This window comes from Protobothrops mucrosquamatus, unplaced genomic scaffold (assembly GCF_001527695.2).
Source record: "Protobothrops mucrosquamatus isolate PMUCROS unplaced genomic scaffold, P.Mucros_1.0 scaffold167, whole genome shotgun sequence".
In the NCBI taxonomy this organism is placed as follows: Eukaryota; Metazoa; Chordata; class Lepidosauria; order Squamata; family Viperidae; genus Protobothrops; species Protobothrops mucrosquamatus.
The window spans coordinates 870,009-894,507 of NW_015386529.1; the positions used below are offsets into that span (position 1 = coordinate 870,009).

Genomic DNA, 24,499 nt, shown 5'->3' on the forward strand with positions numbered 1-24,499 from the left:
ATGTTGTCAGCTTGAAGGATACCCAAGTATTTGTAGTAATCTTCCTCATCCAGACTCTTAATGTTATTTTCATGGGGCATCTTGATTTCTTCAGTTTTCACTATTTTCCTTTTTTTAAAAATTATTATTATTATTAAAATTACTTTCCCTGTCTTTTCTCCAATTTATATTTATTTTTATTGATTTGTATCCCACCTTTATTATTTTTACAAATAACTCAAGGTGGCAAACATCCAGCACAACTTCTCAGAAAGACTGTCCAGAAAGAGAAAGACACCAAAATTTGTAATCTAACTTGTGTTACCTACAATTCTGCTTCAGTTCTTAATAAATTCAGCTGCTCAGTGTTGTCTACTCAGTCATTATGCTTACCTTCTGAAATATATCTATAATAAAAAGGAACTTTACAAATAATAATTTATTACATTTATATACCACCCAATTCCCCAAAACTTTGAACTATTTGGAAAGTCAAATAAAAATCTTTATGACCCTTTATAGTTATTTCTATGAGGATAGGGAGAATAGAACATAGTAGAGGAAGCACAGCAGACATGCTAATAGTGCTGTTACATCTCTATTAAAATCCTTCCTAGAATTCTAATTTTGAGTCATTGCTTTTTGCTATGTTTTTAAAAAACTTTTACCTAGAATGAAAATAAATGTGGAAAGTTGTAAATCTGGGAAAATTGCTATCTGTGCTTCAAGGGAGATAAAAGAGTATAACTGCTTTCCCTAGATGCTCATGATTAAAATAAACATCCTTTCAGCTGCTGAGTCATGAGACAAAGTCAAAGTTATTTAATTGCTCTGAAATTCTTGAGTAAGTGTGGCAGAGAAAACTGAATTATGGAAATAGCTAAAAGTCCATGAAGGTTGAAGTTGTCTGTGATATTTCTATAACAGAGATTATTTCACTAAACTAACTTTAGTTTTGGTAAATTTGCATAGGAAACTAGCTGTGAAAATTAATCAGGAACATAGTTCTATAGATCTCCACCCAAAACAGCCATATTCTTAAATCAGACTGATTTGCAATTTAGATTACTGTGGAACTATGAACAAGGGAATTTCTAATTAGAAAGTTAAATATGAACCATACTGAATTACTAAAATGACTGTAATTTTCAATAATCTTTAAATACAGTAAAACACATTAAATACATAAATATGTTGTAATGGGTTATTTATGATTATTTTACTCATATCTGTAATTTTCACTGTTATTTTCTTACTGTGTAATGTGCATATTTAACTAATCAGACACAGAACAAATAACAGCTCAGCACAAGAAATTGCATGGTATTCAGCAATACTGACTATACACCTTGTTAAGTCTCTGGTTGCAGAGAAGAGAAGGGAGAATTAGATTTTTGATCAAGGAGCTGAAGAAGTAAAGAGCAAGCCATAAGTGTATGGTTTTTGATGACAGAAATGAAAGTGACTAATCTACAAAGGAGTATCAGAAAAGAAAAACATTATCTACTATGTGAAAAGAAATGGTAAACTACTTTGGAGGAGGCAATCATGCACACTTAATTAAATCCAAGAGAATTCAATGTGACTTATTTCTAAATAAACACATACAGTATATCATCTGTCTGCTCTACTTAGAAAGCTGACTTCACAAGACATTATTCATACTGGTCCTAATTAAAATTAATAAGACATGTTAGTCAAGATGATTGTTAACTATTTCAAACTTCAATGAGATTAAAACATGGCTAACCTCTTCTAGATTCTAGCTAGAATTTCTACCTAGAAATGTGCAACAATAAACTAGATAACTCTAAACTCTTTGTTTGAATATTTTATTATCTTTCAAATGGCAACAGTTGAGCAATAATTTGCTATAAATTGATACAAGGTTACAGAGTTAGGAAAAGAGGAAAAAAACCAAAACTTTTTCTAAATTATTATTTAAATGGTATAAAAAGCAAAATAACTTATATAAGTAAAACATAGTTTGCAATGTATTAATGTTTATAGTAGTTTTTCATTATTTATTAAGATCTGCATTCTGACAAAAATATTATGGATAAACCAGGAAATGAAACCTATAAGGAAATTGGAAATATAATTTATAGTGAGGGAAAAAATTATTTGATCCCCTGCTGATTTTGTACGTTTGCCCACTGACAAAGAAATGATCATTTTAATGGTAGGTTTATTTTAACAGTGAGAGACAGAATAACAACAAAAAAATCCAGAAAAACGAATTTCAAAAAACCTGTAACTAGATTGTTTACACTGGAATGATCATAAATCTCAAAGGATATGTTGCATTATGCTGCTCAATAACCATCACATGGATTTTTATTTGATCTGTTATCTATGGGAAGTGGTGGACATTAATTATATGTTAAGAAGCTTAGTTTAAGAATCCATTTATATTAAAAATATGCATCTGTATTGTGAAGTATATATCAGAAAACTGTAATGTATGTAAATTTCAGACATATTCTATAATATTTATTTGTATATTTATTATATTTAAAACATTACAAATATTAAATGAATATTTATATTTATTATATAACCCCACATAACATGTGACACTGGGTCGTTTATAATAAAATAGATTAAAAAAACCCAGCCACACCAGGCATCATCCAACTAATTAGCCACAAGGCCAGCAGATGGGCTCTGTCATAAGCCCACTGCTCCAGGCTCAGGCACCAAATTCAAGATGGAACTGAAAAAAACTCTACTATCTTTGAATTACATTAACATATCTGTGATCATTTTCAGAGATCACTAAATCTAAAATATAATTTAATGTAATTTCCCTTCCCTATAAACAATAAACATTGATAAAGTATATTTATTTTTGAATTACTTTTGTTGGTTTTGCTTGAACACATATATCCTTTCATTGGCTACTTACATTTTATTCATAAAATAATATAATTACCAGATTACATTATGGTAATAAATTATTTTTATGCTATAGGAAGAAATGCATACATCTCTATATATGATATAATTCTACTCTACACCACTACTGGGATCTTTTCCAGTACACAATATTTTCCTTTTTTCTCAATTGGAAATCCTACCAAATTAGCCTGGCATCCCAAATGTAGACAGCTTCTCCAAGAGTATAATATAGGTAGCCCTTGACTTATGATTTAGTCCTTAGCAACTATTCAAAGTTAAAGTGGCTGGCCAAAAGCTATTTTCAACTTGGTCCTGAGGTTACAACCGCTGCAGCGTCTCTGTAGTTGTTCGCCTTTATGACCAACTGCAGGGACATTGTGGCTCCCCCCACCTATCTGCCCCCTAGAGCTCTACAGGTCTTAGGCCTGCTTCCCACCCCACTGGGCCCACACCTTCTTCCCCATTTACCTTTCAAAGATCTCTGGAAGGACAGGCTGCCTTGTTTCTGGACCATGTGATGTGATCCCATTTTCTGAGCAGCTGCACTGAATTGTGAAAAATTGAAGACACTTCTGGGATCATGCCACATAGCCCAGCAACTAATTGGCTTGTCATGTTTTCCTAATGTGAGCTCCACAATATTCCACATCCTTCCCTAACTTGGGTTAGGGAAGCATAGCAAGCTGCTTTGTTGCTGAGCTACACAGAGGGATTCCAGAAGCAGCCATTTTACAAATAGACATGTTGAACTGTGGCCTTTGGGGAAGTGATGGCCACTTCTGGGATTACACTCCATGGCTCAGCAACAAAGCAGCTGCTTTTTTTCCCCTAATCAAATTCTGGAGCTCTGGAGATTGTTGACGTGATTGGAGGAGCGTGTGGGGTTCGGTGGGTGGGAGGCAGACACAAGGCCTATAGGACCCCAAGGGGTGGGAAGTGGAGTACTGAGTGATCCAGAGGGTGGCAAAGGCCTTGGGAGATCCAGGGCAGGGCTGTACTCAGCCTCCCATAGCCTCCGCTGGGGTCCAAGGCATCCCATGCTATGCTTAATGACTCAAAGTTAATTTAGTGACCGCATTGGGAAACCAGGGATGGAGGGCTTTAAATGAGTTGATCACAGGGGTGCTTCACTTAACAGCCATCACAACCTCTGACCGTAATGGGCAGGCTCCATGTGATTCGAGGACTACCTGTATTATTTCTGTTCTTCAGAAAGATTTCACACTGGAAAAATTTAAAAACTATTGCTTGATATTCAAGTGATCATCTGATATAATTAAAAAAATCTAGCACAATAATTAAAAAACCTTAATATTTGTTGTTCAAAACTACCATAAAAGTAGCTTAATGATCTATTTTATTATTTAGGTAGTCCTCAATTTACAACAGTTCATTTCGTGACCATTCGAAGTTACAACATCACTGAAAAAAGTGACTTATGACCATTTTTCACATTTACAGCCATTACAGCATCCCCATGATCATATTATCAAATTCAGATGCTTAGCAACTGACTCGTATTTATGACAGTTGCAGTGTCCCAGGATTATGAGATCATCTTTTGCAATCTTGTGACAAGCAATGTCAATGAGAATCCAGATTTGCTTAACAACCATGTTACTAATTTAACAAGTGCAATGATTCACTTAACAGTTGTGGCAAGAAAGGTTGTAAAATGGAGCAAAACTCATTTAACAAATGTCTCACTTAGCAACAGAAATGTTGGGCTCAATTGTAGTTTTAAGTCAAGGACTACCTGTATTCTATTTAATTAGTATTCAACCAATCTGAAACAGACTTCATCTCTTGTCACATAACTATTAAACAGGTACTAAATAAAATTCATCTGAAGTATTCAGTAACACGTGGTTATCAACTGAAGGTTGGTTTTGTAAGCACACATAGATGCAACCTTCGGATTCCAATTGCTTTGAAATAAAAAATACCCTCTTGCAAAATGTTCTAAAAAATCCATCTATATTTTGAAAGGTTGTTTTTAACTTGACAAAGGAGTAATTTGAATCTGAAACAATCTGTTTGCACTATGAATAAAACATATTTTTAACATCATTATAATATACCCACGTATGCTAAATGGTAGTGGGAATCTAAAATATAAGATTCTCTTTCCTTGTACAAATGGTGAAAAACATATAATGCTGGTCTTTGACCATAATAAAAATTGATTGATTGACATAATGCATGCTATTCTATAACTCAGACATGTCAAACTCGCGACATCACGTGATGTCGCGCAACGTATAGCGACAGTTTTGCCATTGCCGGCAATGGGGTGGGCGCAACTTCCACATGATGCGTCCGGCCCGTGGGCTGGTAGTTTGATACCCCTGCTGTAACTGTTACATGAGAAATTTATAAAAAAAATTAAAATCCAAAAATTAAGTAATTCTTGCAGCAACCTAGTATTTTGCTGAATGTTTCTTTACAAGTCACCTTTGTAAACAAATGTTTCCTTGTATATTATGAAGTCAACAGAAAAATAATAACTATCAATATTACAAGAAAGGGAAGCCAAATGGGGACCTTCCAAAGGATAAAAGATCTTCAACAACTGGGCAACTTCATTCTAGGAAAGACCCTCAGATAATGATGCCCTAAGTCTAAGCCATTTAAGGTTTTAATGGTCAACACCAATATCTTTATTTGTAATCAGTGTGGAGCACAATGGAGATGGAAATGTATACCGGCTTTGGAGCTGGTATTAAACTGTTTTACTAAATGCAACGGAAGCAAAACTTTTAACAGTATAAATAAAGCTCAGAATAGAACAGAGAAAAATGTTTCTTTCTCTCTCTGTCATTCTGTGAGCATATGTGTGGCAGAAATTTGGACAAGGTGATCCACAGACTTTCCCAAAATTCAGAGGAAAATTCTTCAGAGAAAATTTTTTCAGAGAAAAAATTATAACATATGCAATTACAAAAATAAAAGTCTGAATTTTTCCTATTTTCTTGCAACCTAAAAATCATGGTTTGACATTCCAGATTGGATGAAATAGAAAACTATGGCTATAGATGTTTTGATCCAATTATCGCCTAACCTAAAGAAGAAAGTAAGTTAAGGCAAGGTTAGGTGAATACACTTTGGTATTTACAGGCACACAATTGTATTCATCTATGAACACAATCTTCCTAATAGATCAGTTTGAGAATTACTATGTTCTTTTATTGATATGTCTAAATGCCCTGAATCTCAAGGCACTTTACTGGCAGAAACTTGGGAACTTTACATTAAACAATCATTGTATTTTTAAGAATTTATTTCAGCCAAAACTACACAGTTTGGTAATAAGATGAATTCAGCAAACATGGATTTAACCTCCTTTTAAAATATATATGTAATGAAATTTAAAAAAATTACTAACCTACTTGTTTTTTCTCTCCCTCTTTACATGCCTTATTCTCATTCTGCCTCCTTCCACTTCCAGTTTCTTCCTCACTCATGTCTAGTTTTTCTTTACCTTCTCTGTCTCTTTTTACCGGTTTCTTTAAAACAAAGCAAGAAGCGTATCTATTTTGTCTATCCTAATAGCAAGTATTCTTTCCATCATCTACTTCTTTTGCATTATTTACTGTTTTCACTTTTCTCCATTGGCTCATTTGGAGTACCTTTCTTTTATGACAGATTGCTTACCTGTAATGAACATTGTCAAGTGATCAAATGACTTCATAGAACATGTTGAAAAGGTCTAGAACTTTACAACAGACAGCTAGATATTCCACTTTCTTTGAGTATAGATACCTATACTATGCATATATATCTTAATGCCTTTCTGTCCAAATTTTATAGATTGAAAATTAATAGGTGACTACTTATAACTAGGTTATTAATATTTTTGAAGCTTGTTCCAAGTTAAAAAAATAGAAAAATGCTTTCCATAAAATAATTAACTTGGCTGAATTATCATAAATAAGCACTTGCTTGCCTATCTAAAGCAATACGTTACCATTACCAAATTAAAATTTCATTGTATTGGGGTGGTTACTACCAAATACCTAGGAAAAATAGTGCTATATATCCTTATATAGAACTATATCGTTCTTTCAGTCAGGGCAGCTTTTGAGAAGAGAAATGCCCATCACTGAAGAATAGAAAAATGTCCTACTGAGGTAACACAGATAGAATTGAGCTCCATTTTTCTTCATTTCACCAAGAAAGCATGAATTAAATTGCTTCAATTTGAATGCAATAATTTGGTTCTGTGTACTTAAATAACAAGAATTAAGAACTAATTCTAGAAAATGCCAGAATATTTATTTGTGCAAAACTATGCAAAGTAGTAATACAACTTTAATTTTTGTAGTGTCTGCCACTAAGTAGGCAATATTTTAACTTTCTGAGGAAAGTAATGTCAATAATTTCTGAAACCTCCTTTCTATCAGGTGCAAACAACTGGATCCACATGTGTAGTCTTCAAACTACTTTATTATATTCTGCCTATAAAATAGGAATCTCCCCAGATTGCTTGATAAATAAAGTTCTATGGAGCTGCTGAAGGAGGGGTGAGATTTTGCAGCTGTGCAACGATTCAAGGCAAATCCCCCCCTTAAGTCCTCCTCACTGCTTGGCTGGGCATTTTTCAACACTTCTGCAGGATTATCTTCAGCCTGGTGAACATGTTGCACAGAGGATTGAAGAGTAGAAAGTATCCCTACCTGATGAGTAGGGAAGGGGAGGGGGATGCCTAAGCAGCAGTCCATTACATTTAAAATCTCCTGACATTGTATGTTGGATTTTGTGGAAAAGGAGCTGAATAGGAACCTTTAAGAATCCATCATCATCAGCATCATCATTTTAGCCATTGTCTGTCCACTGCAGGATGAAGGCCTCTTCCACGTTTCCAACCAATACGGTCCTGAGTTTTCTTTTGCCAGTTGGGCCTGCAATGCTTATTGATGGATGCTTTTTATCAAGTGGGATCCATTCTATGACTGCCTTGGTCCACCTGCCACCAGTTCTCTTTGCTATGTGACCAGTCCATTTTGATTTCAATTCTTTCACTCTCTTGATGATATACTTTTGTTTGTTCTCTAATCCATGTGCAGACCTTTTTATCTTACCTTGTAATGCCAAGCATGTATCTTTCCATGGCTCTTTGTGCCGCTCATAGCTTTTGTATCGATTGTGAAGTTAATGTCCATGTTTCACTGGCATATGTTAGAGCAGATAGCACACACAGATCGAAAGCTTTTCTCTTCAGGCATAGGGGGAAGTTGTTCTTGAAAATTATGCTTAGCTTGCTGAATGCCTGCCAACCACATTTAACATGCCATTCAATTTCCTTTATTGTATCACTTTCATTGAGATCCATTGACCAAGGTATATGTAGTGGTTTACTACGTCTAGTTCTCCAGATATATATATATATATTCTTTCTTTAGTGAATTTATTAAATAAAACCTGGCTCTTTTTCAGGTTTATTTTTAAGCCAAATGGTTCTCCTGCTTTATGCAGCTCTTGTATGTGTATTTGTAGCTCTTCTGGGTCTTGTGAGAAGAGAACAACATCATCTACGAAACTTAAGTGATTTAAATAAACTCCATTGATTTTTATTCCATCTTTTGCCCCATCTAGTTTGCAAATTTGATTCCAATCCAGTGTTTATAAAACAGTGCAGTATTGCTCAATTTTGTAGAATTATTCATTTTTGAAACTGATAACACAGATTAAGAAGGAGAAGAGATGATAAAAGAACAGAGATAGGAAAGGTCCACTAGGAGAATAACACCTAAATATAAGTAAAGAAGATGGAGAAGGAAAGTGGAATTCTTTCAATGAATATAAATGGATTGAACTCCCCATCAAAAAGAAAAAAATGTTTTTGCATGATTACAAAAATTAAAGATAGATATAATTTGTCTTCAAGAAACACATATAAAAAAACAACATTATAAATTGTTGGAATGCCCAAAAATTGGGAAACGTTATTTCACATTAGCACATCAAAAGAAAAGAGGAGTTGCTTTATATATAAAAGAAACATTGGAATCCAAACAGGTCTATTCAGGTGAAGAATCCTAATGGTAGAATTAATGATACTGTAAATCAAAAACAGATACTGATGGTAGCAATATATGCACCAAATAATAAACAAGAAGAATTTTACCAAAAATTACACAGGAAAATATTGAAATGGAACATCAAAACATTTGTTTAATAGGAGATTTTAATGCAATTGTAGATAGAAAATTAGATTATAGAAGCAGCAAAGAAGGGAAAAAGGGAAGAAAGACATTCCCTAAGGCATTTTTTAGAATGACAGATGTATACAGGATATTTGGAGAGAAAGAAACCCAAAAAAGATCCAGTACACATTTTATTCGAATAGACATAAATCTTGGTCTAGAATTGATATGATATGGATGTCCCCTGAGCTAAGTACTAATATATATGACATTGAGTTAGAACTTAACATTTGGGTAGATCACAATTCGATAAAGCTGATCTGGAAATTGGTGAAGGAGAAATCAAGATGGACTTTGAATCAATCTTTGTTAAAAGAGAAACAATTTGTAGAACTAGCAATAAAGGAAATGGAGTTTTTCTTTAAAGAAAATAAAAAGGAAGAGACATCAATTCAGAACATATGGGACATAGCCAAAGCATATTTTAGAGGGTTAGCTATAACATATATGGTTAAAAGGAACTCTTCTGAGTGGTGAAGGGGAGGGAACCCCAACCGTGGAGGAGTTCCAGTTAATCTTCTACAAAAGTGACAGCAAAGGGGAGGACGACCCGATGGTAGGTGAGCCCATCAAATCCCTAGCCATCGAAATGGAAATCATAGCATCCCACTCTGGGGCAAAGACTGTAGTAAAAGCCCTAATAGACTCGGGGTGCACTAGATGCCTGGCCAGCCTACAGACAGTGCAGAAGCTGGGGCTGTGGGTGAGGAAGTTATGCCAATCCACGAGATTCAAACAGGTAGATGGTTCGATAATGGGGGGGCTACTCACTTCCTATCTGACCGAGCCGATGCGCTTGAGGCTAGCAAACTACAAAGAGATCATTCAATTTGTGGTCACCCCCAAAATGCCGAGGCAGTGATTCTGGGGCTATCCTGGCTAACCAAGTGGGACCCTAACATTCACTGGGGGAACATGGCAATGGAGAAGGCCCCCCCCCCAGCAAGAGAGCCAGACAAACCCAAACCACAGAAAGAGGAAAGCCCCGAGCACAGCAAAACCACGTCTGAATGGTCGGCAGAGCTGCCACCCATTCTGAGAGAATAACAAGATTTAATGGAGGTGTGGATCAAATATCTTAGTTCTTAAAATTTAGATGGTCCACATATAGGAACTGAGTTTATGTGATCTTCAAATATCTTTCCCTGAATTATTCCAAGCTAGCTTTATATATTATATCAAAATATAATATATAAAGCTTCCTTCCTTCTTTCCTCCCTCCCTCCCTCCGCTAAATCTTCTAGACTCAAAATTTATTTATTTTATTTATTTTTTGGATTTATATCCCGCCCTTAGAACATACTATGCACAATGGCTTAGAACATACTATGCACAATAAAAACATTTCCACAATGTAATAAAATGTTAAAAGCTGTGTTCTGTTTTTTGTTTAAATTATATTATGTGGCAAAAGTTCCATTCTTAAGGCACAAATTAGCATAATTTAAATGTCAGTGTCAAGGTTTCATACATTTATCAAGGTAGTAATTGTGCTATAACAAAAAATAGAAAAAAATTGTACTTTACAGCCACATAATTTACTGAACATCACATTAAAATCATGAGTTAAAAGTAGCTTTTTAGAATACTAATACATTTAATACCTCTTTCTCAAGTTTTCATCTTTAAATGATTATTAAACAGATGTGTTCTCAATTTATAAAAGGTCTAATAATTTATTTTTATGGAAAAATGAATAGAAGGCATGGATAATCAACTGAAAGAAAAATAATAAAAAATAAGGAAGAAGCAAAATCATAAAACAAAATATTTTGAAAAGCATCACGTAGAAACTATACGTCTACAAGAATAACCACATAGAACAGGAATTTCTTCATTATGGTCTTTAGTATCTTTAACTTGATTTACCAGGCAACATCATTCAAACAATTACCAATTTCAATGCATTTGTCCAGTCTGCTCCAAAAGCCCTCAATTTTTAAATAAAGTTTGTTTTAGTGGTGTTGTATAATATCTTTGTATATTGGGTGAGGGGAGAGGGAGAGCAGGGTAGGGTAATTAATTCAGCAGTCACATTAACACAAATAGACATTAGATAGCAAAAGGCTAATAACATCAATGTATGTGCTTTGGAGAGATTTTGAGAATTCATAAGACATAAATTAGAACTGAATTCAGACTTATATGAAATAATTTGAGAAACTGAATGCTTGAGAAGACTGCAGAAAACAACTTGCAAAAGCCCCTATTCTTTTTTTAATTTGAAAGTATCATGGTCAGAAAGATCAATACTTTACTTAGGGGTTTCTGATTAGAATGCTTTTGGGAAAAACACTTTATAAATGTATTGTGTTGCTTTCTGCTATTATTTCTATTTTAATTAAACAGTAATATCTAAAAAACACCATGGGAATGAAAAAGCTGTGATTTGCATACAATTCCCTTGTTCCCTTACCTTTTCAACCACTCTTATTCAACTTCCCAGTTCTTTTTACGTTATCTTTCGTTTTTTCTTGAACTTCCATTAATTTACATTCAGATTCCTTTTTAGACTTTTTATTACTGCTACTTCCTTTTCTTCCCCTTTCATTTTGGACTAATTTGTTCACTACTGAACTTGTTGTAGGAAGTTTCAAATTCACATATTCTGTTCATTCTTTAATTCATTATATGTTAGCAATTTATTATACACTTGACTGTTTTGTTTCATTGTTCCTTTCTTATTGTTAAATGAAGTGTTAAATAACAGTACAACTTATTACCAGTTTCTAGTGATGGCAAATCAATGTAGAGAATTAAAAGCATTGTTGCTATTATAATAATAATAATAATAATAATAATAATAATAATAATAATAATAATAATAATAATAATAATCATCATCATCATCATCATCATCATCATCATCATCCAGCATCATTAAAGTACAATTGTATAACTGTGAAATGTCTCTCCCTATCTGCCCATCCCAACAGAAGGAATAGGGTAGGCTCATTTCAGGTCCTATTCCTTAAGCATTGTCATCTTGGAGTCTTTGGAAGTACACCTTTTATACTGAAGCCTCTGCCCTATGGTATGCCTTTTCCCCTGAAACTGACAGGTCCCATGCCTTCTGTCTTTCAGGAAAGCCTTTAAAACCTGACTCTTCTGCCAAACATTGAAATAGGGCAAAATAAAGCTAGGATGAGAATGTGGCTATGGCGCCAGCTTTATTTGTTTTTATATTGTTTTACTGGTTGTAAGCCTCCCATAATTGATTTATGATGGGAGGTTATCTAAATATTTTAAACAAACAAAAAAACTGAAAGGCAACATAGCCTATAAAAGTCAGAATTTATAGTAAGAAACAGCAGTAAATACTGATCTTTCACAGAAATGTTTGTATCAAAGTTGGAGTCTTTATTTCTATCAAAAGTGCTATTATATATGCAAACAGAAGAATTGCATGCTTTTTTAAAAAACAAGGTAGGCATTTTGTGCCTTCTTGATGGACTTTACATATCATCTGGTCTATTAAGTTGCAAACCTTATTTTTTTTCAGCTATTTGTAAATTCTGCATAAGAGTCTCTAAAGCTGGGGTGAGTATAAGACACTATTTTTTCCTGCAAACACCCTGTTCAAAAATCAGGTGCGTCTTATACAAGTGCAGCGTCTTATACACGGAAAAATAATGGTAACCTCCGCAGCCCAGGGCATGCCTGTATGGGTTCTTTACATGCCGCTGCCATGCCACCTGATGCAGGAGGATATCGCTGGCCTGAGATGCCGCCTGATGCTGGAGGATTGCGCTGCCCCAAAGATGCCGCTGGTCCCACTGAAGCTGCCTTCTATGACCCGTTTTTCACCAGCGCAGCTTGGGCTGAAGCCGCAAGAGGCCCCGGGAAGCCACCTCAGTACAGTGATTGATGGCTGAGGGGGTGGGCAGGACTAAGCCCACAGATTGCCACCTGACTGGAGGAAGTCGCCCCCCTTGTGTGATGGCATGGCCACTTGTTTTACTGCCACTAAAGATGTGGTCTGTTTTCATTGTTTTGATTACCAATAAAATAGAAAATATGCGCAAAACTAAAGATGTGGTTTGTTTAATATTTAAAATGTTGTTTTCTGAATTTTTGTTTAAAAAATTGGGGGCAGTCTTATACAAGAGTGTGTCTTATAGACGGAAAAATACGGTATCATGTTTCTAAAATTTGCTACACATTTGGCTCTAAATTCAACTGGTTAACCACAAAACAATCAAATTTGACTTTTAAATAATATTAAAAATTTCAACCAGTATTTTAAGCATTCCATAGAGCCTATCTATGCATAATTTTATTGTTAAACTTCCATAAAAGAACAATAGAAATTAAGTTGTCAAGTACTTGGGGCTTTCACTGTTTTTCTCAGAAAAGCGCTATGCCTAAGATAAGGTAAGGAGTTAAAGATTGTTTGCAAAATGAAATAACTATTCACTTAAATATAACCTAAAGTTAGAACAGAAATTACAGCTTAGAATGACATTCACAATTACTAACCTTTGCTAAGTAAGCTTCCATTCTGTTTTTTGAGGCTAATGCAGTTCCATTTGTGTTCAGAAATCCTCCTCCAAGGTTAAGAGATTTATTTAATGCTAAATTGTTGCCAAGATTTCCCATGTGAACTGTTTCCAGGACAGGACTTGAAGAAAGGCTTCCACTTAAAAAGCTGTTGGCAAGTAAAGATTTGTTTTTGTGACGCTCATGATAGAGTTGAGTGCTGGCTTCTGCTAACTTCGCATTAGCTCTGCAAAAGGTTTGGAACAAATCAGTAGTTAAACAAGATATCATCTTAGAATAATAATACACTTTATTTAATAAAAAGTCAGAACTCCAGGCAAAATGTAATATATCTCTAACCTGTTCCAGAAATGTATCTATCCGGGGCCTTACCAAGTCTAAATAGAGGCCTCATTATTCTGTTCCGAGTTCTGGAATGGTAATTAAAAATCAATATTTGTTTTTTTCTCTATTCTCCAGACAGTTTTCTCTATCCTCCTGTGCTAAAGTAAGCTATATGTCCAGGCATAGTTAGCACCCTGTAACAATTAAAATAGTAGTTGGGGGATTTTGGAAAGGAGAATATGAAGTCTTTCTTTTCCTTGATTTGAAACCTCAATATAAATTATTAGAGTCACTAGGATGATTGGACTGGACAGATCCCAAAAGACTGGAGTTGGGCCGACTTGGTAAACATGCTTAAAAACACCCTGAAGCTTTGTCAAGGACACCAGAGCAGGTGTGGATTTGAAGCAGACAGTTCCCATAACAAAGTGAACTTGTTGATATGAATTATGTAAGACGTTGGGGGTTTGGCTGGGAAAATTATCGTTTAAGTCTACAAATTGGTGTTGGAACCTCAGTTAGTTTTGCTTCGGCATAACCATGCAGTGTATTCAATAAACAGTAAGATTTTTGGAAACGGAATGAACCTGGAGTTTTATTTGGATTCTCGAGTTGGATGTTGACAGGGCATCACTCTCACACAGCTCAATCTATCTCAAAATCATGGAGAAAAAAAAAGAGAGAGAGTGATATGTACATTGCCTTTTGAGTTCCTGGAGAAAAGGCAGGATATATATCTAAAAATATATATCAATAAAACACAAGGAGAGACATTTTTTTCTTAATAGAATGTATCTCCTGCCACAAAATATTAATCAATATGTATTGGGAGTCCTTAACATAGTAATTGTTTTTCCTTCTATTTTTTTCTTTTTCAATTAATGTTCAATTTTTCAATGTCGATGTTATATTTAATTTGCAAAACAAAATACTCTGTGCAAATTTTAAGTATGCACTAATCAATAATTTTATGTAATGGTATAAAAATCATATGGATGTTATAGTTTTCCTCACAAGCTAGACTTCCAAATTTGGCATTAGAAATTATATATTTAATTTCTCCCCTTTCCCTTTCAAGTGGAAAGGGAAATAAAGTTAGCAGAAGATTGCTCAGCTTGGGAGGGTGGGGTGATATAATTTATACTAAATCAAACCTAACCATCACTTTATAAGGCAGATGAAATCTATTTACCTTTCTCTCATTCGTAGCATGCAAGTAGCAAGGTTCTGTTCATTTCATACATTAATTAGGATTAGCAAAAATACATTATCTCCAATTCTAATTTTATCAACCCCTTCTCCCTCAAAGCTGTCAGGAGTCTAAAAGAAGCACCCTTGCTTTGGAGAGAACAGTACATCTGAAAGATACAAGCCTGACAGAGTGCATCCCCCAGTTCTAATCCAGTATGTGGGTAAAATCCATCTGAACAATGATAAAATATTAGGAACTCATTTAGCCAATCTATCCCAGTTCAATTTTCTTTTATATTTCTATAAACTAAACCCCTGAATATATAAGTCTTCATATTTGTTTTATTTTAATAAGCGTAGATATATTATATATATTTTTGTATGTAACTGGAAAATCTTGTGTTTGCTTCACTCTGTTATTCAGATGATAATTCAGAACCATCGATTTAGTATTAAAATGGGTAACGCAAATGACAGACTTATTGGAAGTCATAATTTTAGGAATATAAAATATGTCAAAAAGAACTTTATTTGCAGAACTATATTCTCAGAATACAAACAGAAGTATAAATAGAAAGGTTATTTTCCTAATGTATTTAAACACTAATCTAAAGAAATATTTTCCCCTTTACTATTATATTTAATAGTAAATATTAAATATTATATTTAACTATATATTATATATTAATATTAATTTGAATAATTCAATTTTTAATGCCCAGTGTTATAGTTTACTTCATTCTGTTATTTATGGTATTGTAAGCCACCCAGAGTTGCTTGGTAGTAAAATGGGCAGCAGATTTTTCTAAATAAATAAATACTTAAATACATATGATATCTTTGAAACCATTCAGTGGAATGCTTTGGATTGACCAGTTATCGCTATCATAGTGAGATTACAATACTAAAATTTTCTTTTCATATTGACATTATTCAATCTAAAATAAATAAGAAAAAATACAAGTTTACAAGAACTGAAACATTTTTTAACTTACCTATCCAATTTGCTCCCCAAAGATTTCCGTATTTTTAGTTCTTCTGAATACAATCCTTTATATCTTTCCAATTCTGTATGTGTAGATTCTTTCTGTAATATGCTATCTTGCTGGCTGTTTTTAAGTTTGGCCAACTCTGTTTCTAATTCTTTAATTCTATTTTCCAATTGATTTCTCAAAGAAGCATTATTAGTAGCTCTTATCTGTTCCAAAGTTTCTTGAGAAGCAGCCTGTGTCTAAGACACAAAATGTATTAATTTAGAAGAAAAATCCTTGCTGTACACTTAATGAAATCATTAATATATTGTCTGAGTATAGCAACCTGATTTAATGAAAATATTAAGCAATTTTGTCAACAAAATAACTTAGTTAATATTTGTCAATTATTTAAAAGAGCCAGTTTGGTCTAATGATCAAGGCACCAAACTAGAAACCAGGAGGCTGTGAATTACAGCCCTGCCTTAGATATGTCAAAGCCAGCTAGGTGAGTTTGGGCCAGTGATTTGTGGTTGTGGGGAAAATAGGAAAAAGAAATAGCAAATATGTTGTCTGTCTTGAATTATTTATAACAATAATAAAGATAGGAAATAAGTAAGTAACCTGTAAAAAGAAATTGACTTCTTCCAATTTTTGTCTTATGTCTTTTCTAGCTCGTTCTTCGATCTCTGTCTTGTATTGTTCCACTTGGCTGAGATTTATTAAGTTATCCTGTACTTGGCGTTTGAGGTTAGCTACTTCTTCTTCTAGTTGCAATTTGCTTTTTTCTAATTTTTCGTGATTCTTATGGAATGTCTTCATAGATGCTAATTGTTCACTCAGTTCACAATTGGTAGATTCCAGCTGGGTACATCTTGATGATTCAACCTCCAAATGACGAGAAAGTTCATCAACCTGAACAAGCAAGTAACACTTAAAGAAAAAGACTACCAACTTTTCAAAATAAAGCCAAGTAATAGTTATGTATCTGCTCAGGGATATGAAGAATCATATTTGGTGGCGGATATAGAGAGGTAAGAGCTAAGTGGACCAAAAACATTTTAACTAACACTTTATTTATTAAATTCACATGCCTCCCCACCTCACCAAAAAGTGACTCAAACAGCATATACATTTAATAAATAAATAATAAAGTTTTAGTTAACATATTCTATGTTCAAATGATTAAAACAATCCAAAAAAATTTCAAATGGAATACCAAATGCTAACATAAAAGTGTAGAGACTTGTATAAACAGTTGCCAGGGGTCAACACTGATTCGAAGGCACAAAATAAATAGATAAATAAATACCTCTATCTCAGGTAGAATAAATTTAAACATTATATAAAGCAGCCAACAGGGCACCAAATGAAAGTCTAAAAAAGGCAGCCCAAATTACCACTACCCACTTAAATGAAAGATTTGTTTTACTATAGAGGGCCAAGAAGAAAGGGACCCAGTTGTTCAAAAACTTTGAGACTTCCATAGAAAGAGACTGCCCCCGGGTCCAAGCCTAAGCAGCATCTCACATAAGAAGCAATTTAAAGAGGAAAGTCAAATAACCCAGTTTCCCACCCTACTGTTTTATTTATAGATGAGGACCAGTACTCTGAGTTGGGCTTGGAGCTTATCGTTCATTAGTACAAGGACTATGTAAGTATTATCATGTAACAGTGAAATTTAAATGAATTAAAGTAATAGCTGGTACATACCCTTTTTCTTAGTTTTCCAACTTCATTATCAATTTCTGAATATTTATTCTTTATTTCTCCATGTAAGCTGATCTGAGATGAACTTTCTCCACTCTCATAACCTTTTAACTTCTTTTTGGTTATTTTTAGAAGTTTTTTCATACTGTAAAGAAAAATAAATTTTACTGCAATTGCTTAAAGTATTCTATAGATCCTATTTTTGCTGCACAAGGAAAGAATTCTACCAGGCTGAATGAGTGCAAAGAATGTGAAAAATAAAGATTTGTTATTTTTCAAACCTTGTTCATTATTCTACAAATAGCCATTTTAAAATAACCAAAACTTCAATTTAACATTGTTTTCCGATTCTGTACATGCACTAATTAATTAATAATTCATATAGTCTGCACTTCTAAAGCAAACAATATTCTCTTCATATTTCTACTCAACGAGTAGTCCTCAATGCACTACATCCACATGGAGAGAAGTAAGCAGTGGGGTACTACAAGATTCCGTCTTAGGCCCAGTACTCTTCAATATCTTCATCAATGACTTAGATGAGGGAATTGAAGGGGAACTCATCAAATTTGCAGATGACACCAAACTGGCAGGAATAGCCAACACCTCAGGAGACAAGCTCAGGATCCAAAAAGATCTTGACAAACTTGAACAATGGGCCCTATCCAACAAAATGAGTTTCAATGTGGAGAAAAGCAAAGTTTTACATTTAGATAGGAAAAATCAAAGTAACTGTGAGAGGGACCTTGGAGTCCTAGTGGATGATCACTTAACCATGAGCCAACAGTGTGCAGCAGCAGCCAAAAAAGCTAATACAATCCTGGGTTGTATAAACAGAGGCATAGAATCAAGATCACACGTGGTATTAGTACTGCTTTATAAGACCCGGTTAAGACCACACCTGGAATACTGCAGCCCATTTTGGTAACCATATCACAAAAAAAAATGTTGAGAGTTTGGAAAAAGATCAGAAAAGAGCAACTAAGATGATCAAAGGCCTGGAGACTAACACATACGAAGAACGGCTACGGGACTTGGGTTTGGCTAGTATAAAGAAAAGAAGGGACTTGGGTTTGGCTAGTATAAAAGAAAAGAGACATGATAGCAGCATTCTAGTATTTGAGGGGCTGCCATGAAGAAGAGGGAGTCACATTATTCAACAAAGCACCAGAGGGCAGGACAAGAAACAATGGTTGGAAACTGATCAAAGAGATAAGCAACCTGGAATTAAGGAGAAACTTCCTGACAGTGAGGACAATTAACCAGTGGAATAGCTTGCCCCCAGAAATCGTGGGCGCTCCATCACTGGAGATTTTTAAAAAGAGGCTAGACAGTCACTTGTCTGAGATGGTATAGGTACTCCTGCTTGAGCAGGGGAACTGGACTAGAAGGCCTCCAAAGTCCCTTCCAGATTCTATTCTATTCTGTTCTATTCTATTCTATTCTATTCTATTCTATTAACAACTATAAAGTTATATTCTTTTTATCTGTTTTGCAGCAAAACTGTTGTTACTGCCATTGTAGTTAATTCCTTTGGGTATTATAATTCTATTAATGTATAATTCAATATGTATTAATTTCTTTTTTAACAGTATGCATTTGTTGCTCCTTGTTTAACAACTAGTTGAAGTTACAAAGAAGCTCCAAAAAGTTACTTATGAGCCCTCCTCAATGTTATGATTGGCACACCCTGTTGCAATCACGTGATTGCATTTTGGGTATTTGACAACCTGCTCACATTTACGACTGGTTGCAGTGTACCATGGTCATGTGACCATTATTTGCAGTGCTTTTTGCCGCTTTCTGGCAAAAAATACCCATTTGGGGGAATGGATTTGCTTAACAAACATGATTCGCATAACTAACACAGTGACTCACTTTATGACCATTGTAAAAAGGGTTGTAAAATCAAGTCAGATCATGTGTTGAATCCCCTAATGACCACAATGATGTATGATAGAAATTCTGGGCTCAATTGTGGCTGTTAAATGAGGACTGTGGGTAGTTCTTGACTTATGACCACAATTGGGACCGGAACTGTCATTAAGTGATGCAGCCATTAAGTGAGTTGTGTCCAGTTTTATAACTGTTTTGCTATGATCTTTAAGCAAATTCACCGATTTAATTTGCTTTTCAGAAGTCCCCTGGGAAAGTCATAAATGGTGATCACATGACTCATGGACCCTGCAACTATTGTAAATGCATGCTGGTTGCCAAGCACCCAAGTTGATCACATAAGCACAGGAACATTGCCAAAGTTGAAAATGGCAAGGACTACTAGTAAGTCACTGTTTTCAGGTCCCTCGTAACCTTGAACAGTTGTTAAACAAATGGTTATAACACGAAGACTACCTGTTCCTGTATTATAAATCAAGAGATTTATAACATGCAGAAAAAACAGGTCACGGAAACAGGGATATTAGATTTTATATGTAAGATTATTTCATTATAGCAATGTTAAATATATTTAAAATAAAATTCTATAAACAGAAAGCAGCTACTGTCTTCACAACAATAAAAAAGTTACCCATGATATTCTTTTTGTAATTCACTGTTCCTTTTCATTTCTTGATCTAGTCGTAGTTCCACTGATCGTTTCAATTCTAGTACCTTCTTTACTTTTTTCTTTTCATTCTCAAACTGTAAAAGAATAAGAACATAATTTCCAGACTTGACAACATTTCAAACAGCATACATTTTAATGCACAGATAAATCTGTCATGGTATTCCACCTTCACTTTGAGCTTTGTGAAAAAAATGATTATATTGAAATATATTTTATTTCTTCAAGTTCATATTTCCTTAACTTTCAAAATTACAGCTTTATTAAGACCCTGCTGCTCTGCCCAGATTTTAAATGAGCTTTCCGATGCTATAGTGTAGCAGCAATCTCTAAGAAAATTCCAGTGTTGGTAAAACTCTCTGGAAAATATCAGCTCTGCTAAGAAGCTGAAGCTTGTACTATGAAATGAATAAGATAATTTGGAACAATGTTTTGGGTTTTCATGAACTTTTCAATTAAACTTTTTGAACAACACTCATCTGTGAAGGCTAACAGCATGCCAAACCATGTAAAAAAGGATTGAAATCTCTTTCATTGTCAATCAGTAACCCTTGAGATCAAATTACTAATGATTGCTGCAATCACAGAATTTTAGGAGATATAGGTATCTTGAGAATTGAAACAGTTCTTAGTTTTATTTTTGCTTCATCTAGCTGTTGCCCTAAATAATTTTGTGACCTTCTTTTGCAAGCTGCAGTAGCTAAATGTCTTGGTCAAGTGACTGAAATATATTATGTCAAAGGCACTTAGACATCTTTCTCAAGTCCAGCAATTTCTTTTACACTTATTTATAAAATTCATAAAGAAGTATAATTTATCACTTTTGTACAAAAATGTAGACTTCATCATTCTCTCTCAAAACTGCAAAATTCAGGCATCTAGACCTTTATTTATTTGATTTGATTTAAAGTTAAGAATTTAAAGGAGTCTAGCTCAAAAGCTCCTGTATTAACTGTTTCCTGTGCTTTGTCAGCATCTTTGTCTTTGGGAGAATTCAAAAAGGATAAGAAGTAAAAAGAACTTTACTCAACTTTTTTTCAGTTCAGTAAAAATAGTTTTTATATTGTATTTATCTGAACTTTATGATATATTGTTTTATTTATTTATGATCTTTCAAAATTCTCAGTACAAACTTACTATTTAAATAGCTAGTAGGATTTAAAAATGCTGCTTCCTAAAAGCATTGTGAATCTATCAGTTAAATAGATCAATCAGGCAGGATAAGCAGATAATATAAAAACATTAAAAAAAATTCTCATCTGCCACATTAAAATCCGTGCCCAGTATAAAATCTATGAGATAAAAGACAAATCACACTTTTACAGCATGATGTTCCAAATCTGAATCAGTTACGACTGCTTCTCTCATCCAGATAACGTCTAGTTCTGATCTTATACATAATGAAATCCTTAATGGATTCTGAATCCAAGATATTAAAGGCTTATTTATTGTTTATTGATTCCAGGAGCTCATATGAATACTTTCTTTCTCAAATTTTCCTTACCACAATGGTCCTGTGAGCTAGTTTGAACTGAGTGACTTAGTGACTGGACTAAAGCACCCAGACTCATTGAGTTTGCCATGACTAAATGTGGACTTAAACTTGCTCTTGATACCTCAACCATAGTACCAATTGTTTCTTCATCATTTCCAACACAGTGAATTGTTGATACTGAACCTACCTGAGATATTATTTCTGTCTTTTCCTTATCAAGCTCAGAAAGGCGAATCCCAAGTTTTGATTTTAATTTCAGTTCTTCTTCCCACATATTCTGAGCACCTTGTGCAGTTACTGAAAGCATATTTTCCTTCTGGACCTGAGGAGAAATTGAATTGCTTCTGAATAAGAATCATTACAAAGGAGCCCTTGAAATAGCCAGTACACCTTTATGTAGAGATAGAATTTAATTCAGATAACAAAGATCAGATTTCTGTGTGGAAATGGCGGATTCCAACAATCATGGTAAATGGAGAGCCAATAAGTATACTGGCTCTGTAATTCTTCTCCAGACAAGCAGAAGATTTGAGGTTATCCACAAGCGCTCCAGACAGTTGGATTTACAGCTCTGGGAGACAAGGTTATAGCCCTCTTGCTGAAATCACAATCAGACCCTTTAAAAGGAGACTAGGTTGGTATACTGTCTTTCCTAAATTTCTAATATAAGAACAAGATTCACACCCATAGAAGTTTAGTCTAGTTTTGAAATCTATTTCAAATGCTATTATTCATATTTCCTTTAAATCTTTATTGCTAATTTGACATATCAATGGCTGTATAAATGATTGAGTGTTTTTATTTGAAATAGATTCCTATTCTCAGAAGAGAACAATATTAAGATACAATAATAGGCTCTTAAGAAAATTCACACATTAAGCATGCATGCTTATCCAAAGACATCCACAGAATCAGACTTTCATTAAAATAATAAAAGCAGTATCATATCATAAACTCTGCTTCTTTTGTATCCCCACGAGATTGCAACACATATACAAAAGTGACAGACCTTGTGTCATAACAGCATAACATCACTTTTGTCATTTTCATCATCTTTGTGCCTGACTTCAATATTACTTTTTTTAGCAATTCATTTAATGTTCTCACAGACTTTTTAGGTTCTGTTTCAAATTCTAGGATATGTTTAACATTTTAATTCTTGTACTTAGCTTTAGTTCTTGATAAGCATTAATCATTCTAGTTTTTATATATTTTTATTTTATATATTACTGTTACATTTCTGTAAATAAATATATATATTTATATATAAATAAAGTTTATATATAATTTTATAGAATGTGTCCACAAAGCACAGTACAAGGCTATGTTTGAGTATAATTAACATTAAACCCTGCTTAGAATTAATCTTTATCCAGTACCAACTGCCATTTAAAGTCATTAGAAAGCAATTCACACTTTTTGGCAAATTCACATTTTTGACAAAATTACAAGTCTTAAATGTGGCTGATGAGATCACGGTCTCTTCTGACATAGTGTCCCTATTTACATCCATCTCTCCTCACTTAGCATACAAAGTAATAGATAAAAAACTAGAAGAGTTCAACACAGATCAGCACAACCTAATCAGACACAAAGCATGAAGCTACTTCACAGTACTGCCAACATACCTACTTCACATTCAAAAGGGAAATATATGAGCACATAAAAGAGACACCCAGGGGATCCCCTGTATCAGGAGTCATTGCAGAAACTGTCCTACATGAACTAGAACACTGTACATTTCTAAATTTTGGTGCTGCTACGTGGACAACACATTTGTCATCATCAAAAGAAATGCAATGAAAGACTTTCATATCCTATTGAACTCCATCTTCCCAGACATACAATTCACAATGGAGGAAGAAATTGCTGGATAATTACCATTTTTGGATGTGCTTGTCAACAGGCAGAAAAATGGAAGCCTAGAAACCACGGTTTATTGCAAGGCCACCAACATTGCATTTATTCTTAGTAACCACCCACTGTCACCCAAAAAGAGTTGCGCGAGAACACTGTATGACAGGGTGAAAACCCACTATAGTACCCAGCAAACTAAGCAACTGGAGAGAAGCTATCTATATGAACAAAAAGGGTACCCACAACCATTTATTATAAGATGCATGTGCAACATGCAAGGAAATGAAGAAATAAGGTATAGGACCAACTATATGGCACACCCTGCCATACATCAAAAACATTATGGAAGCAGTAGAATGCAGCTTCCGATATCTGCAAGTGGGCATTGCACACCACCCAGAGGCTACCATACAAGGGCAAATCATGCATTGCAAAGATCACTTAGAAGTGGGAATACTCTAGTGTAATCTACTGGACCCCTGCATGGATTGCCGATGTGACTATGTAGGACAGATTGGGAGGAAGGACCAGACTGCAAGAACACAAGCAAGCGGTCAGATGAAGAGACCCAAACTCATTGGTAGTTTCACATTGCAAAAAATAAGGTTGGGAATAAGGAATGTTTTTGAAGTCAATGTTTTTTTAATCTTTTTGGATTAGTAAAATGTTTGTCAGAACTTAGGATGATTAAGGATATATATAAATATAATTGTATTATTTTAAAGGATTTAAATGAGAAAAATAAGATATTAGATGATTAATGTTATATATGTATGCAATTATATTATTTTAAAGAATTTAA

The 24,499-nt window shown here is 34.2% G+C and overlaps 1 protein-coding gene across 1 annotated transcript in view; it reads right to left on the reverse strand.

Moving 5' to 3' along the window:
* Positions 1-24,499, reverse strand: part of LOC107285376 (ankyrin repeat domain-containing protein 26) — a 101,032-nt gene that overhangs the window by 4,682 nt on the left and 71,851 nt on the right. The window contains exons 32-37 of the mRNA XM_015813556.1: positions 22,028-22,162; positions 20,310-20,422; positions 17,786-17,927; positions 16,697-16,987; positions 16,097-16,332; positions 13,566-13,812 (exon numbers count right to left, since the gene is read on the reverse strand). Of these exons, the coding sequence (XP_015669042.1) occupies positions 13,566-13,812; positions 16,097-16,332; positions 16,697-16,987; positions 17,786-17,927; positions 20,310-20,422; positions 22,028-22,162 (1,164 nt within the window). The remainder of the gene's footprint in view (positions 1-13,565; positions 13,813-16,096; positions 16,333-16,696; positions 16,988-17,785; positions 17,928-20,309; positions 20,423-22,027; positions 22,163-24,499) is intronic.